Raw genomic sequence first — 14,264 nt, forward strand, 5'->3', positions numbered from 1 at the left:
TGTAATTCCCTATCTCCCGTTGTACGTATGGAAAGGTAATTTACCATTTCTTTATTGACCGTAGTAGCAATTTGGTCAGTTAAGAAATGATAAATACTTTTGTAGATCTGGTGCTTTATTACTTATTCTAAATGACTTGACTATTTAAATATGCCTTTCTAATCTGGCTTATTTATTGTTTATTTAGACAATTTAGGTAAAGTATGCAAGTAATTGATTTTGCCTTTTCCGTTTAGCACTATTCTTACTGGTTTTTGTCACTGTTGCACTGGTAATTTAGTTTACCGAATAAACCTAGTAAAATAAAATGTAGAATTTCTGGATCCACTTAGATGCCGACTGGTCATGCAGATCGAACCATTTTGCTGGAAGTATTTATGGGCCAGATGTAGGTGGCCATTTACTGGCCGGTAACGGTCGATTTCGGCTGTTACCGACCGGTAAATGGGTTTTTGGGATGTAGGTGGCCAATTTTACCGATTCGGTAAATTTACCGAATCAGTAAATTAACCGAATCGTTAAAATACCGAATCGGTATTTTTACCGATTCAGTAACTTCTAGATGTAGGTGGGACTCTTCTGAGTCCCAAAGGCCTTTCAGATTCGGTATTTTACCACCCAATCCAATTGGGTGGTAAAATACCAAATCCAGGTGTGCATGTACATGTGTGCATGCACACCTATGCCATGTGACAGACAGACATGCCCATAGGGCATGTCTGTGTGCCACATGGCACACATGCCGGTATTTGGGGTGCTAGAGGGTGTCAAAGTGACACCCCCTGCACCTTTGCTGGAATCGGTATTTACCGAATCTGTAAATACCGATTCGGTAATGCCCATTGATTCCTGTGGGCTTCAATGCCCATAGGAATCAATGGGCATTACCGAATCGGTATTTACAGAATCGGTAAATACCGAATCTTAAAGATTCGGTATTTACCGATTCTGTAATACCTACACCCCCCCCCTCTATTTTACCACTTCTTAAATACCGAATCGGTAAAATTCGGTATTTAAGAAGTGGTAAAATAAAATTACCTACAACTAGGCCCTAGTTGTCTTACCTAATGCTAACCTTAGACAACACCAGAATAGATGAAGTCTAGGGGGCTGAAAACACTTATTTTGGTTTGTTGTGGCACACATATCACAAACATTTTTCTGAGGAAAGCCTTGCTGCTTTAACTAGCTACTACGGGTGAACAAAGGGGCATATGTACATGCCCTTTTTGTCATGGGCCGTGGCAATAGGGGCCTTGGCTTAATGCTGCCTTGTACATAAGGCATCCTTTCACACGATGGTTATGGTGAAAGGGGCGTGCAGTGGGTGTTGTGGTAGGCGTTCAACTGCAAGACCTTTTGTATTTGACGCTGCCCCCTTTTTACAAAGGTGGTGTACATAGGAAGCAGTGCCAAAATTAAGACCAGGAAAATCTGGTCTTAAGTTGGCGAAAAGAGGAGAAATGTATTACTTCTCCTCGTTTTTGTTTTTTCCATGTGTGCTACCTTGTGCAGCACACATAGAAAAAGCAAAATGCCATGGTTTGTTTGGTACAGGAAGGTGTCCCTTTCTGTACATAAACAAACCTTATGAAGCAGCACACATGAAAGTTACAAAATGACATTTTAGGATTGTTTATGTGCAGGAAGGGACACCTTCCTACACATGTAAATGTAAAATGTACATGAATAATCCTCCTCTGCACACATACACCCTTGCACTCTGATGCAGTGCTTCTGGGCTTTAAGAATTCCTTGTTTACCACCAACTATTAGTTGGTGGTAAATATGGAATTCCTATGTAAATGCATAAATGTGCATTTACACCTGTGCCATGTGACATACATCGGTAAATATCGATTCGGTAATTACTGCATAGCAATTACCGATTTGAAAATACCGAATCGGTAAAATTCGGTATTTTCGAATCAGTAATTTACTATTACCTACATCTAGCCCCAAGTTGTTAAACTTAGCGCTATCACAGGGGAAAACGTAAGGCTGCACCACATTCTGTAAATATGGCGCAGCCTTACATTTCAGAAGTGGCAGAGCGTGTCATTAAGCCAAGGAGGCAAACGACACTCTCTGCCACATCCTAGTACATATCCCCCAAAGTATTGTCCACAGAAATATGATTAACTTTTAGAAGTCACACAGGGACTTATTTGCAAGCCCCTTGCACCACCAGTGCATCACTTTTAACATGGTAAAAAGTGGCATACTGGCGGCGCAAGGGGCTTGTAAATAAGCCCCACCATTTTCTCTGGGGGAAGCGCAATCACAGCTCACACTAAGATAAGTATCCATCTTCCACAAGTTTAACAGTCCTATAAACTATGACCACAATTCAATTTACTTAAACAAATACTGAAGGATAATGGCTTGATTCATCAAGAAGTCAGACACAATCACTGGAAGAAATTCAGGGTGTTTTCTGATGGCCCAATTCGAACCCTTACTTAATTTTTTTTTTTAACAAAAGAGTAGATATTGTGAATATATTCTAAGTATGTTCTTGAGGTTTCTCAACAAGAACAATGCCAACATTACTGAGTAGTTAGGATGCACCATCATCAATTACAAAATGTATTTATGGGTTAACATGTGGTGTCATAATTACTAAAGTATTGCCAGAACTGGTGATCTACCTGAGATTGGATATTGTTGGTGAACTGTGGCTCTTGTGGCTGTGGTCTGAAGTCAAAGAGATTTGGGAACTTGCCCAACAAGCTTTTCAGAGCCTCTTCAATGTGGTCGAAAGTCACACCTTCCTGATTCTCATATTGGTCCATCTTGGTTGGCTTCCTATTGATTTTCTTCAGTTTCTGATGGAAGACGGATGTTCTCTCTATATTATTATACAATTGGGTCAGAGTTTTCTTTGTCACATAATATCCCAGCTCGACTCCTTGATCACGAAAAAGCTTCACAAAAGTCAGCTTATTTTCAATCAGAGCAACTGTAAGCGCTGGGTACAAGTCTTCAGGCTGTAAAGATGAAAGAGACAATATGTTAAACTTCTGAGTGGCACTTGTCTCTGTGTTTATGTATTTATTGTTTAGGGATCTATGTGAAATTCTGTACAAAGAGCAGTCTGCAAATTTGAACATGAGGAGAAGGTGGTAACCGGAAGCCAATTTGTGGGGTAAATAGACATTATACAAGACAAAAACTACATCACTAGAGAGAGAATGTTCTTTGACAATAATTGCAGACAGGCAGTGCCCACAGGGCAGTTGTGCGTTCACTACTTCTAGACTGGATAGCACACACTTACTATTTAAAGGCTTTTCTCCTGTGCACAAATGTAGACAAATCTAGGGAATCTGAATCAAAATAAGGTATTTGTGGTGACAAATCCAAGACTTGCAAATCTCGCAGAGGCTGTCAGTAAAATTCTGTCAGTATCCCAAAGCAGGAAGAGAGTAAAATACACACAGATACAGGATGTGAGACTGGACACTACAAAAGCCACAAATATAACATCTCCTGAGCCAGGGGTTCATCTAGGCTCAATAAAGGAAGAAATATGATGTTCAAGGTTTGCCATCTGACCAGAGCTTGGGCAGCCGCTCATGGAGCAGGGATGGGTGAAACTAGGTGCAGAACTCTGCACAAAGAAAACACATCTTGAGAATTCTAGTGGAGGGCTAGAGAGACACAACATTGGCCAATATACAAAGCAATCACAATCACACAAAACACACGCACACACACACACAAACACACAACCACACCCACACACAACCACACCCACAACCACACACACACACAGCCTCACACACACACACACACATCACATTCACACATATGTACTCATAGCACACACCAGTAACAGAGGGTTGAAAGGACAGTGGTTTCCCCTCAACACAATACAATTATAATGCATTCTTCACACAGATAGGAAGGGTGTACAACAAAAACTGCATATCACAAACTTTTAAGTTGTGAAGAAGTGTGGCTCAAGTGGTTGGAGCGACAGACCCTGATGCAGAGGTCAGGCCCGGACCAGGGTTCAATTCCCCGCCTCGTCGGGTCTTGGGCTCAATTTCCCCAGACCTGACAATTCTCGCCTCGGTGCCTATTCCAATCATGGAGTCCCACTCTGTAACTCTGGGCAATAGCTTGCTTAATCTCCACAACGGCCCCTCGCAGCAGGATGCCTGGCTTTCACCTTGGGGATGCCCAGTAATGGGTTATCTCGCAGGGGAATACCAGGACGGGTTCCCTAAGCAAGCGCTGGGACGCTTTCGGGCAGCCATGCGCTCTACAAATCAAATTTCATTTCATTCATTTCATTTCATTAAAGCTAAGAATTAGCGACAGAGGTTCAGTGGAAGTAAAAACGGTTGGTCACCCTACCTCTACTTGATGCTGCAACCACTGGCAAAGTTTTGGACTCTTGGCTTGGGGCTGTGCACCGAGACTCGGAATCCCGAGCTGCCATGCTGAAATGCAGCCCAGACCACAAAGGCATCCTGGTATCTTTTGCGGCCAGTCTGTGGCGGTGAGCTGTGGGATGCGGTGGCCACCGGTGCCCGATGGGCTGAGTACCAGAGCGGAGTGTGGCATGCGCAAACAGTGGGCCTCGTTTTGGGACTCTGCTGCTGATTGCAGCTTGCCTTTGCCTGGGTCTCGCTGTGGGACTACTGCTCCCCCTGCGTGGGCACTGTGCTGCCACTTGGGAGGATCGGCACCCCTCCTGGCCCCATGCTGGAGGCAGTTCTAACCGACTGGCGCTGAGATGAGAGAAACAGATCTGAGAACCTCCTTGACACCAGTGAATGTAAGATACCCCGTCTCCACTGGCTATTTCTTCTCTGGCTCCCGGGCATTACACATATGTACTCCCCCTGCCACTCCCTGCTGGATACACTGGACTCATTTCAGCCCCTGCTCCTAATGTCATCCCCAAGGCCGCCCATCCCCCATCATAGTGCTCTCTGGAAGCTCCCTGTTGTCTTGAGGTGAGGCAGCTAGTGCTTCAGTCGCTATGCTATTGCACCAGCTGCTCCCTCCATCCAAGGCTCCACAAGCGAGAGCCTGCAGGCCTGCTCATGCCCCCTGTATGAGACCACCATTGGAGTAGTATAATAAAACTGTCCTCAGACACCTGTGTGGAGCTCAACTTTTTCTATTGGTCTAGCCTGTGGACCCCTTCACTACTGCTTCTACAGCCACTGCTGGGTCCCTGCCATTAGGCTCTGTTGAGCTAAACCACTGCCATGGACAATCAAGACCCATGACAGTCCAAATTCACTTTTGATGGCAAGAGGGCATACTCAACAGGCTGAACAGGAGCATTCCTCAGTGGATGCCCCCGGACACACTGGGGAGTCCACCCAAAATGATGTTGACCTCAAAGAACTCCTTGTAGAAGTGACGACCAGTCTTATAGCTATTGACGCAAAGCTGGATATCCTCATGAGCTGCATGGATCACATGAGTCAACGTGTGGACAAGCATGAAGGCATGCTGGACTAACTAGAAAACACGGTCTCATGGTAGGCAATGCCCAAGCCGACTACAGAGTATAACCTCTGAGGATGGACAAGATACTTCACCTTATTAAGGCCAAAAATGAGGATTTAGAATCAAGGTCCCCTGGGATTATGGGGATCCCAAAGCCCATGGCTATAAATAAAAGGACTTTGTAGAGACCATGTTTAGTGACCATTATGAAGAAGCCCTTCCCCAAGTATTTATTGTGGAGAGGGGGCCTCATTCATTAGCGCTCTGGCCGGTCCCATCGTTGCAAGACTCGTGATTTACAGAGATAGGGACATGGTCTAATACCAAGGAAACTTTATCTCTTTTTATCCAGACTTTAGTCTCACTGTTGAAGCTTCCCAGCTTGATTTTTGCATGCCAAGAGAATCCTGCAAAATATGAATATGTCCTACGCCATCCTATATCCGGCCAAACTATGCACCCCTTTTGAAGGGAAACCTAATTTTTTCACTGACAGCAAATTGGCTTTGAAGTTTGCTTAACACATCGTCGCAAAGGACGACACCCGTTTTCCCGGTAGCACGCTGCAGAACTAGAGGCGGTACAAAAGGGGGTGGCCATTCCAGCCGCCCCCAGCCCGGCCTTCCCCAATCCAGTGGCAAAGTGAGCAAGGGACTCACGTCTGAGCATACCCTGCCACGCTTATGGCGCCCAAAAGCGGTACAAAAGGGGGTGGTGATGGACGGAGCATCTGAATCAATCAACCACTCACACCCAGTCAAAAGATCTGGGTTTAATCCATCACCGTTCTTTAGCCCACTCTGCCGCCCCAGTTCAGACATGGCCGTATGCAAATCAGTCTGACCCTGTGCATAAGGCCATGTCTGAACTGGGGTGGCAGAGTGGGCTAACAAACAGTGATGGATTAAACCCAGATCTATTGACTGGGTGTGAGTGTTTGATTGATTCAGATGCTCCGTCCATCACCACCCCCTTTTGTACCGCAGAGCTAGAGGCTGCACGTTTAAGAAGAGGATTGAAAGCCTTGGTGGTCCGCCGTAGTTCAAAACTAATTTTAAAGCAGAACATGGGGTCCACTACCAAATCGGGATTAAAGCCCGAGGGGAGTGCAGTATTCTAATAATATATATGTGGGATTTACAGAACACACAAAATCGAAGTTTAAAAAAAACGATAGGCACAAGGACGTTCCTAATCTATGAATGATTAAGGAACTGCTACGTATACGAAAAGAAGTTTGAAAGTGAAGAATAAGCCAAGGCACAAAAATCCAACATTAGAGGGGGTGAAACCAGGATTGACATATGAGAGAACATTATCATTGTGTATTTATAAAGATGGAATTATAAATTTAAACCATCGAAACGAGTCAACGCTTCTGCAGGCACAATCTAAGGATCAACATAGTCGTGTAAATACTGATTAGACCAATGTATCACTAGCTGTGTTTTAACATGTTAATTCCACATGAAGTGCAATAGTAAATGACAAGGTGTTGTGTCTTACATATGGTGTCGTCTCCGTTATGTTGGTCAAAACGGTATTTGTAATTTGAACCGATCAATTTCCTCTGTATTGTATGTATTGTATTCTCAAGTGTTTTAGGGTGATTACTATGACGTCTTATGTTTTTAAATTTTTTAATCTTATGTTTTTTAATAAAAACTTTTGAAATGTACAAATTGAATATGGTATTTACAATTTGATGTATTGTTAATCATTGCGTATTGACAATATTGTTTGGTCAAGGGGATTATCTCTTTTCTAGTTGAAAGTAGCTAATTTCCCTTGAAACTTGTAAGGGGTCCATCTCGGTCTTTTACACTTGTTTCTGTCTCCAGACATGTACCGGGACTGTGCCACCTTCTCCACCCACTTGAATGACACATACTTTTCAGCTGACTGAGCTCTACCTTACATACTCTCCCCTCACAGGGTCATCACAGAAACCAAACTCCGAATATTTTTAGGCTTACTGCTTGCAGAAAAGTGCACCTGATTCATGCACATTTAGCAAACACGGGGTGGATGTTTCCTTCCTTCAGGAGCTCCACCTAACACACTCTTCTGCCCAAGGGCTGTGCACCAGATGGTGTGGTGAATCCTACACCTTTCTGTGCTCTGCCTACGCCAAGAGGCATGGCGATTCTACTATGCAGAGGCGTACCATGGCAACCGTGCCGCACCATCAGTGACAACTGAGGGCGCTACATGCTCCTCAGAGGCACTCTAAATAGACAGAATGTTATTTTAGTAGCAACCTAATGCCCCAGTACCGACGGTCCTGGCTTCTTTTTAGAGATATGGCAGTTGATAGCTAGCCTTGGCCCAGGGGCAATACTGTAGGGTGGTGACTTCAATTTGATACTGGATGACCAACTAGATGATGAGGTGCTTCCCAACACCCTCACCCCAGGGACAGGGCAACCAAACAAGGGTGGGTTCGAACCTGGATATTCCGCTACTGAAATTGTGCTCATGGTACCTAAACGGGCACAACAAGGCCGCAGACACCGAATTCCTTCAATACGTAAAATCATTTGACATTATCCTATTTCAGGAAACATGGCTTGAGGAGCCTGTGCATATAGAAGGCTACACTTGTTTTCATTCTCCAGCCATAAGGAAAAGTAAATTCGGTCGGCTAGCGGGTGGTCTCGCTACCTACATTAAAATCATAAAAATTCACAGCGTGCAGGAATTAACTTCCCACTCTCCGGCTATAAATACTGTTAAGATCAAACTAAATCTTAGCGGGAAAAGAGAAGAGGTGCTGCTGTATAACATCTATATTAATCCAAAAAAGAAGAAATAGGAGTCGAAATCTCTAATGGACCATTTACATCAATTAATAACTATGCACATCCCCTCCTATTTCATTCTGTCTGGGGACTCCAACCAATATATTCTAGGCTCTACCACAAATAAGGATATACGGGCCCAGTCTTACTATTGGAATATTCCAACCCAATCCTTTAGTGGCCAGGGAAGAACTCCTAAGCTGGAGAAAGAGCTGTTAGAAGACCTGGAGCATATCGGCCTGAGGGTTGTAAATTGAAGATTTACTGATGACTCACCATCTGCTGCTATATTCCACTCAGGCATTGCAACCTCTACAATACGCTAGTGTCCCTTCCATTCTTTCATCACATACTAGGCTTTAGCCTAGGAGACAAGGGGGACAGTGACCATCGGCCCCAGGAAGTTTCCATTCTTGCCTCTCCGGATTTAACTCTTTTCAATCCAACAGGATCACATGCATGACACACCATAAATCTCAAAAGAATTAAGTCTTCTGTTGCAAATACCAGGGAGGTACTTCGAACAGCAAAATTACAACTAAACAGCTTAAATTAGCCCATGGGCAACCCAATCATTCTATGGGAAACCTTTAAGGCCGAATTTGCAAATTCATATTCAACTACAGTACGGCACCTCCCGTCTTTTGGCCTCACGGTCACAGGGAAGATTTCAAACCACAAAAAAGTGATAAATAAATCACTAAGGCTGCTGAGAATATGCCCAGAGGAAAGCGGTCTTCTCCAACAGCTTCGCAAGCACCAGGCTGATCTTAAAAAACTTAAGTGGGAGATCAAAAGATCCAACGAAGAAGACTTTTGGGCTAAACTTCATCACGACTCTAAGGGAAACAATAGTGCCCGATTCTGGTCCACACTGAACACATTTTTAAAGCCCAAAACAGGGTGGACTAACATCATATATAACAGACAACTCCTGGGAATCCTTTTTAGACACTCACTTCAACCAACACGCTCCAGGATGTCCAGGAGGCCTATCCTTCACAAACAGTAAAACCATATGAAAACACAGTAATTGAAATCAACGATGTTATGATTAGGAAACTAATTTCCGAAGGAAGGAAAGACCCAGCACCAGGGCCAAATGGAATTTCCCCAGCCCTCTTCAAATATGATCAGGAATACTGGGCAAAATCTCTGACCCCGCTTTTCATGTCGGTCAGCCATTCCGGGTGCCTCCCAGCATCATGAAAGGGCTCAATTATATCACCAATATACAAAGCAGGGGATAGAACCCTACCAAAAAATTACCGCCTGATAGCCTTACTGGGCATTGAGGCAAAATACTTTGCGGGGCTTCTATTGATACAGCTGCGCGAATGGGCAACTAAGTACAATATAATTCCACCCAGCCAAACAGGATTTTGCAGTGACGCCAGAACCACAACAAACCTCCTGGCAATATCACTACTTATTGACAAAGCAAAACTGACCAAACAAATCCTTCACTTTTGCTTTGTGAACTTCAAATCGGCTTTCGACAATGCCAATCGAGCCAATCTTTGGAGAAAATGACCTCTTTGGGGGATCCCTGCCCCTCTTTTAAACCTCATGATCGAACTGCATTCTAACACGTGGGTTCAGGTGAAGCTTGGGAACGGTACCCATCTCTCAAGGCGCATACCAACTACAAAAGGCCTCAAGCAGGGGTGCGTTTTAGCGCCAACCCTTTTTAACTTATTCACAGCCGATCTGCCACCTGCTCTAGAAGCCTGCAACGCGCATGCCCCCCAACTAGGGGGTCAAGCCTTGCCTAGCATATCCTATGCAGACAATGTGGTCCTGGTTAGTATACCAAAGTAGGACTACAACATCTCATCAACACACTGCATGGATACGCCGAAGAGAACCTTCTTGAAGTAAACATTGACAAAATAAAGTACTGTCAATAAATGGGAATAAAAAGTCCCACTCCTGGTTCCTTGGAACAAAGGCCATCGTGAACTGCTTCGAATATAAATATCTTGGCGTTATAGTTGACAGGGGAGGCCGTTTACCAAACCACCTTGAGGCCACAAAGAGGAAAGGCATGCTGATTGCGACAACACTTAGACAACTTAAAACCATACTGACCGGCCCCACTTTTCTCCCATTGCTTCATGTTGCCCAAGTTAAAATACAGTCATCCTTTACCTATGGCAGGGAAGCATAAAGGGGCACATATGCGAAATTGCTGGACACTATCATTTCAAAAGCGTACAGACTCCTTAAATCTACCATCTTACACCTCACAAACCCAGATCCGGTTAGAATTCACCTGAAAACACACTGAACCACCTGCTCTGGCAAGATTTGTTTAGCCGCTCCAAAACGCTGGGAAAAAAATAATTAGAGGGGTCTCTGGCAATTACAGGACTAGAAGGACTATGGGAAACTCTACTACCGCACGTACAATTTAAGCACGTAGTAAACAAGGGCATAAAGAGACTTTCTTTTATAGAGGGCAAAGCCACCTTTGCCCATAGGCGCAACGCCTCGATGATTCTGAGCACATATAAATCACCAGGGTTACAGGCTTACTTTGGACTGGGGTATTTCAGGAAATCAAAAGAAGCCTTCCTAAAACACAGGCTAGGAATTTCACCAGCCATACCCCATCTACATCCATGGCTGAGAAGGAACTGTGGGACAATATGCAGGTTATGCGGTGCAGGGAAAGAAGATATTGAACATTTGCTTTGCTCCTGCTCGAAGCTAAAAGAGTAGCTCTCTTAAAAACAACTTTTAACGAAAATAGAATACGCACATGGAGACAAGCAGTCCTTGCATGCTAAGACTTCCGCTACTAAATGGGATGTTGGTAACCTTTTTGAAATTAGTGGTGCTCAAACTATACAACTAAGATGTCGGTGGCTCAGACAAAAAATAATGAATTATGGACACTCCTCAACCCCTCATTTTATAACTATTGTATTTTCTAACAACTAAGATTTCTCTTTTTTAAAAAAAAGAAAAAAAAAAGAAAATTTTTTATTGATGAAATGCGCATTCAAATACATTTTTGTAATGGTTTTAATTAATCAGAAACAATACATCTTTACTTACTTATTTACCTGTCACCCCAGCCCTGCACTGACACTCAACACTATCATCCTAGATAACCATCTCCAAGACATACGGAGACACACATACACACATTGACATAACAGTCGGGACCTGAATTACGGCACACCACAATACATGGTCCAGAATAGATTATTGGTTAACTTCTCTAGACATCCAGACCAAGGTTACAAAAATGGTGCATCTGTCCCTCACTCTCTCTAACCACGCTCCCATTTCACTAAAGCTCCTCATCTCGTAGACGACCCCTCACACCTTCTCCTGAAGATTTCTGCCGGGACATTGCGGGATGCAGCATTCTGTGAGGAGGTTCGCAAAGAAATAGTTGCATACTTGGCTCTCAACATCGGCTCCGTGGACTCTATCTCCACTCTTTGGGAAGTCTTATAAGGTGGTCATACGCTGCATGTGTATTGCAAAGTAATAGGGTGTATTAAAGGCCATACGTGGGAAACTTTCACAATTAGAGCATGATATTTACACTCTCAAGACTGAATACTTCCAATCCATGGATTTGTACAAACTGGCAGCCACCAGGGGCAAATTGCCAGAGTTCTCAGAGTAGGTGCTTTGCAAAACTTTCTTCCTGGATGGGAATGCGCAGGCCCTCATCTACAGGGAGTTTGACCACCCTTGGAGGACCTTGGCTAATATGCACCACCAACCATGTACATCCACTGATGTGGTAATCCAATATACCCCCTCAGGACTCCTGATCACGTAGGGTTTCTTTTTCATGAAACTATACACTGCCACTCCAGTTCACCACAAAAGTGAATTACTTGTGTGTCTAGATGGCATCCAACTACTTTGACTGGACCATGCCCACTGAGCCTACCTTGACTACCTGTTCCCAGTAGAACAGATAATGCCTAGTCAATCAAAGTCTTCTGGGCAACAATGCGCCAGGCCTGGATGGTTTAACCACCACCTTTATAAAGAATGTGCATCCATACTTGCACCCCACATGCTTTCCATGTTTGAAGAATCACTTGATTGGGGTTCCCTGCCATCTTACCTCAGAAAGGCAGTCATCATGATGCTTCCCAAACCAGATAAACCCGCTTCCCACTGTGACTTGTACAGGCCGTTCTCGATGATCAGTGTGAAGAACAACTGTTTTGCAAAGCTATTGTTGAACTACCTTTTTCCCTCCTGCATACAATTGTGAAGCCAGATCAATTTGGCGTCTGCTTTAATGGCATGTTATCTGACCGGTTCCTGACCATTCGCGGTAATCATCAGGGCTAGCCATTCTTGCCAATTTCATTTGCCATGGCAATGGAGTCCCTGGCAGCGCGGCTTCGACAACACCAAGCCCATCGTGGCCTCAGCTTCACCAACGTCTCCATGTATGCTGACGTTGTCGCCCTCTAAATATGCAAGCTCAAGGTGAATTTTCCTCCAGTAACCTGCAAAGTCATATGTTTGGTGGCTTTTCAGGCATTCAGGTCAATTGGTCAAAGTCAATAATATACTGATGGCAGCCAACCCTTCAATACGGATTACCCACTGAGGTGGACAACAAAGCTGGCGAGATACTTGGGCATCTGGCTCAGTCATGCCCCAGATGAACTATGTAAGGCCAATTATGGAAGCTCTGTCTTGTGGCCGGAAGACAGGGTACCATTATGATCTTGGTTGCCGCTCTTGCTGTAGGGTCTGATAGAGATAGTGAAAATGATTACTTTGCCAACATTTCTTTATCTTTTTCTTAATGTGTTTCTTCCCCTTATGGCCACTTTCATGAGGCACCTAAGATGGAACCTCAAAGCGTCGGTGTGGGCTGGGAGGTCCTCACATTACCACTCACCCAGGGTGGTCTGGTCACACCAGACATGTTGCTATATACCCTAGTTCCTTAGGCGCAGTACCTACATTACTGGCTCTACCCAACACCTTAGGTGTAGTACCTACATTACTGGCTCTACCCAACACCTTTTCAGCCTCACACTGCCATCGAAAAAGACTGGGCAATGCCATGGCCCACACCCCTTGCTCCTTACTTCTATATGAGCTGCCACGGATGGTTACAGAAACTGTGAAATGCGTGAGCTGGGCATGGGGTGGCACGCAGAAATACGCAGAACTCCACTGCCTCTCTGCTCCTTTCATGCCCCTTGGGCGTAACTTCCAGTTGCCTCCCCTGAAAATGGGAGCTAAGAAGTGAGCCCGTGGGAAAGACCTCATACCCTTCTCAGTCCTCTATCTGGCAGACACCTTCATATCACCACTTGAAGACCCCAAGCCCACGCCCCCTACAGCCCTAGAAATATTCCTATATTATCAACTTTGTGCAACCTGCCGCACACTACATGACACTTTCTTAGTCCCTTTCCTCACTTCAGGCTCTAGAGCTAATACTTACTAATCCATCACTGGGTAAACTAGTGACTCGCTTGTACACTATCATGCAAAACTGCACCAATAACAACACCAGCTGCTCGCTTTGTGTTCTGAATCATTTTTGTCCACCATAAGCGTGGAAGGGTATACTCAGATGTGAGTCCCTAGCTCACTGCTCCATCAGGATTCAAGCAAGCCGGGCCGAAGACGGCTGAAATGCCAGAAACCGGTCCCCGGAAGCTTGTTTCCTTCCCAGTATAAGAATTGGCTTGGTAGTTTGGTCTGCCCTGTTCCCATGATGCACTGGGCCAGGGTCAGACTAATTTGCATATAGCCAAGTTCTGAGCTTGGATGGTGCAGTGAGCTAAAAAACGGTGGTGGATCAAGCCCTGATCTTTGGACTGGGTAAGAGTGGTCTGCTTAATTCAGACACTCTGTTCATCACCACCCCCTTTTCTGAATCATTTTTGTCCACCATAAGCGTGGAAGGGTATACTCAGATGTGAGTCCCTAGCTCATTGCACCATCAGGATTCAAGCAAGCCGGGCCGAAGACAGC

General features: G+C 44.6%; 1 protein-coding gene across 1 annotated transcript in view; it reads right to left on the minus strand.

Moving 5' to 3' along the window:
* Positions 1 to 14,264, minus strand: part of LOC147693350 (transient receptor potential cation channel subfamily M member 2-like) — a 1,918,272-nt gene that overhangs the window by 1,072,134 nt on the left and 831,874 nt on the right. Inside the window, exon 16 of the mRNA XM_086933680.1 lies at positions 2,655 to 2,993. Within this exon, the coding sequence (XP_086789806.1) occupies positions 2,655 to 2,993 (339 nt within the window). The remainder of the gene's footprint in view (positions 1 to 2,654; positions 2,994 to 14,264) is intronic.

The sequence above is a fragment of the Lissotriton vulgaris genome, chromosome 8 (assembly GCF_964263255.1).
Source record: "Lissotriton vulgaris chromosome 8, aLisVul1.2, whole genome shotgun sequence".
NCBI classification, from domain to species: Eukaryota; Metazoa; Chordata; class Amphibia; order Caudata; family Salamandridae; genus Lissotriton; species Lissotriton vulgaris.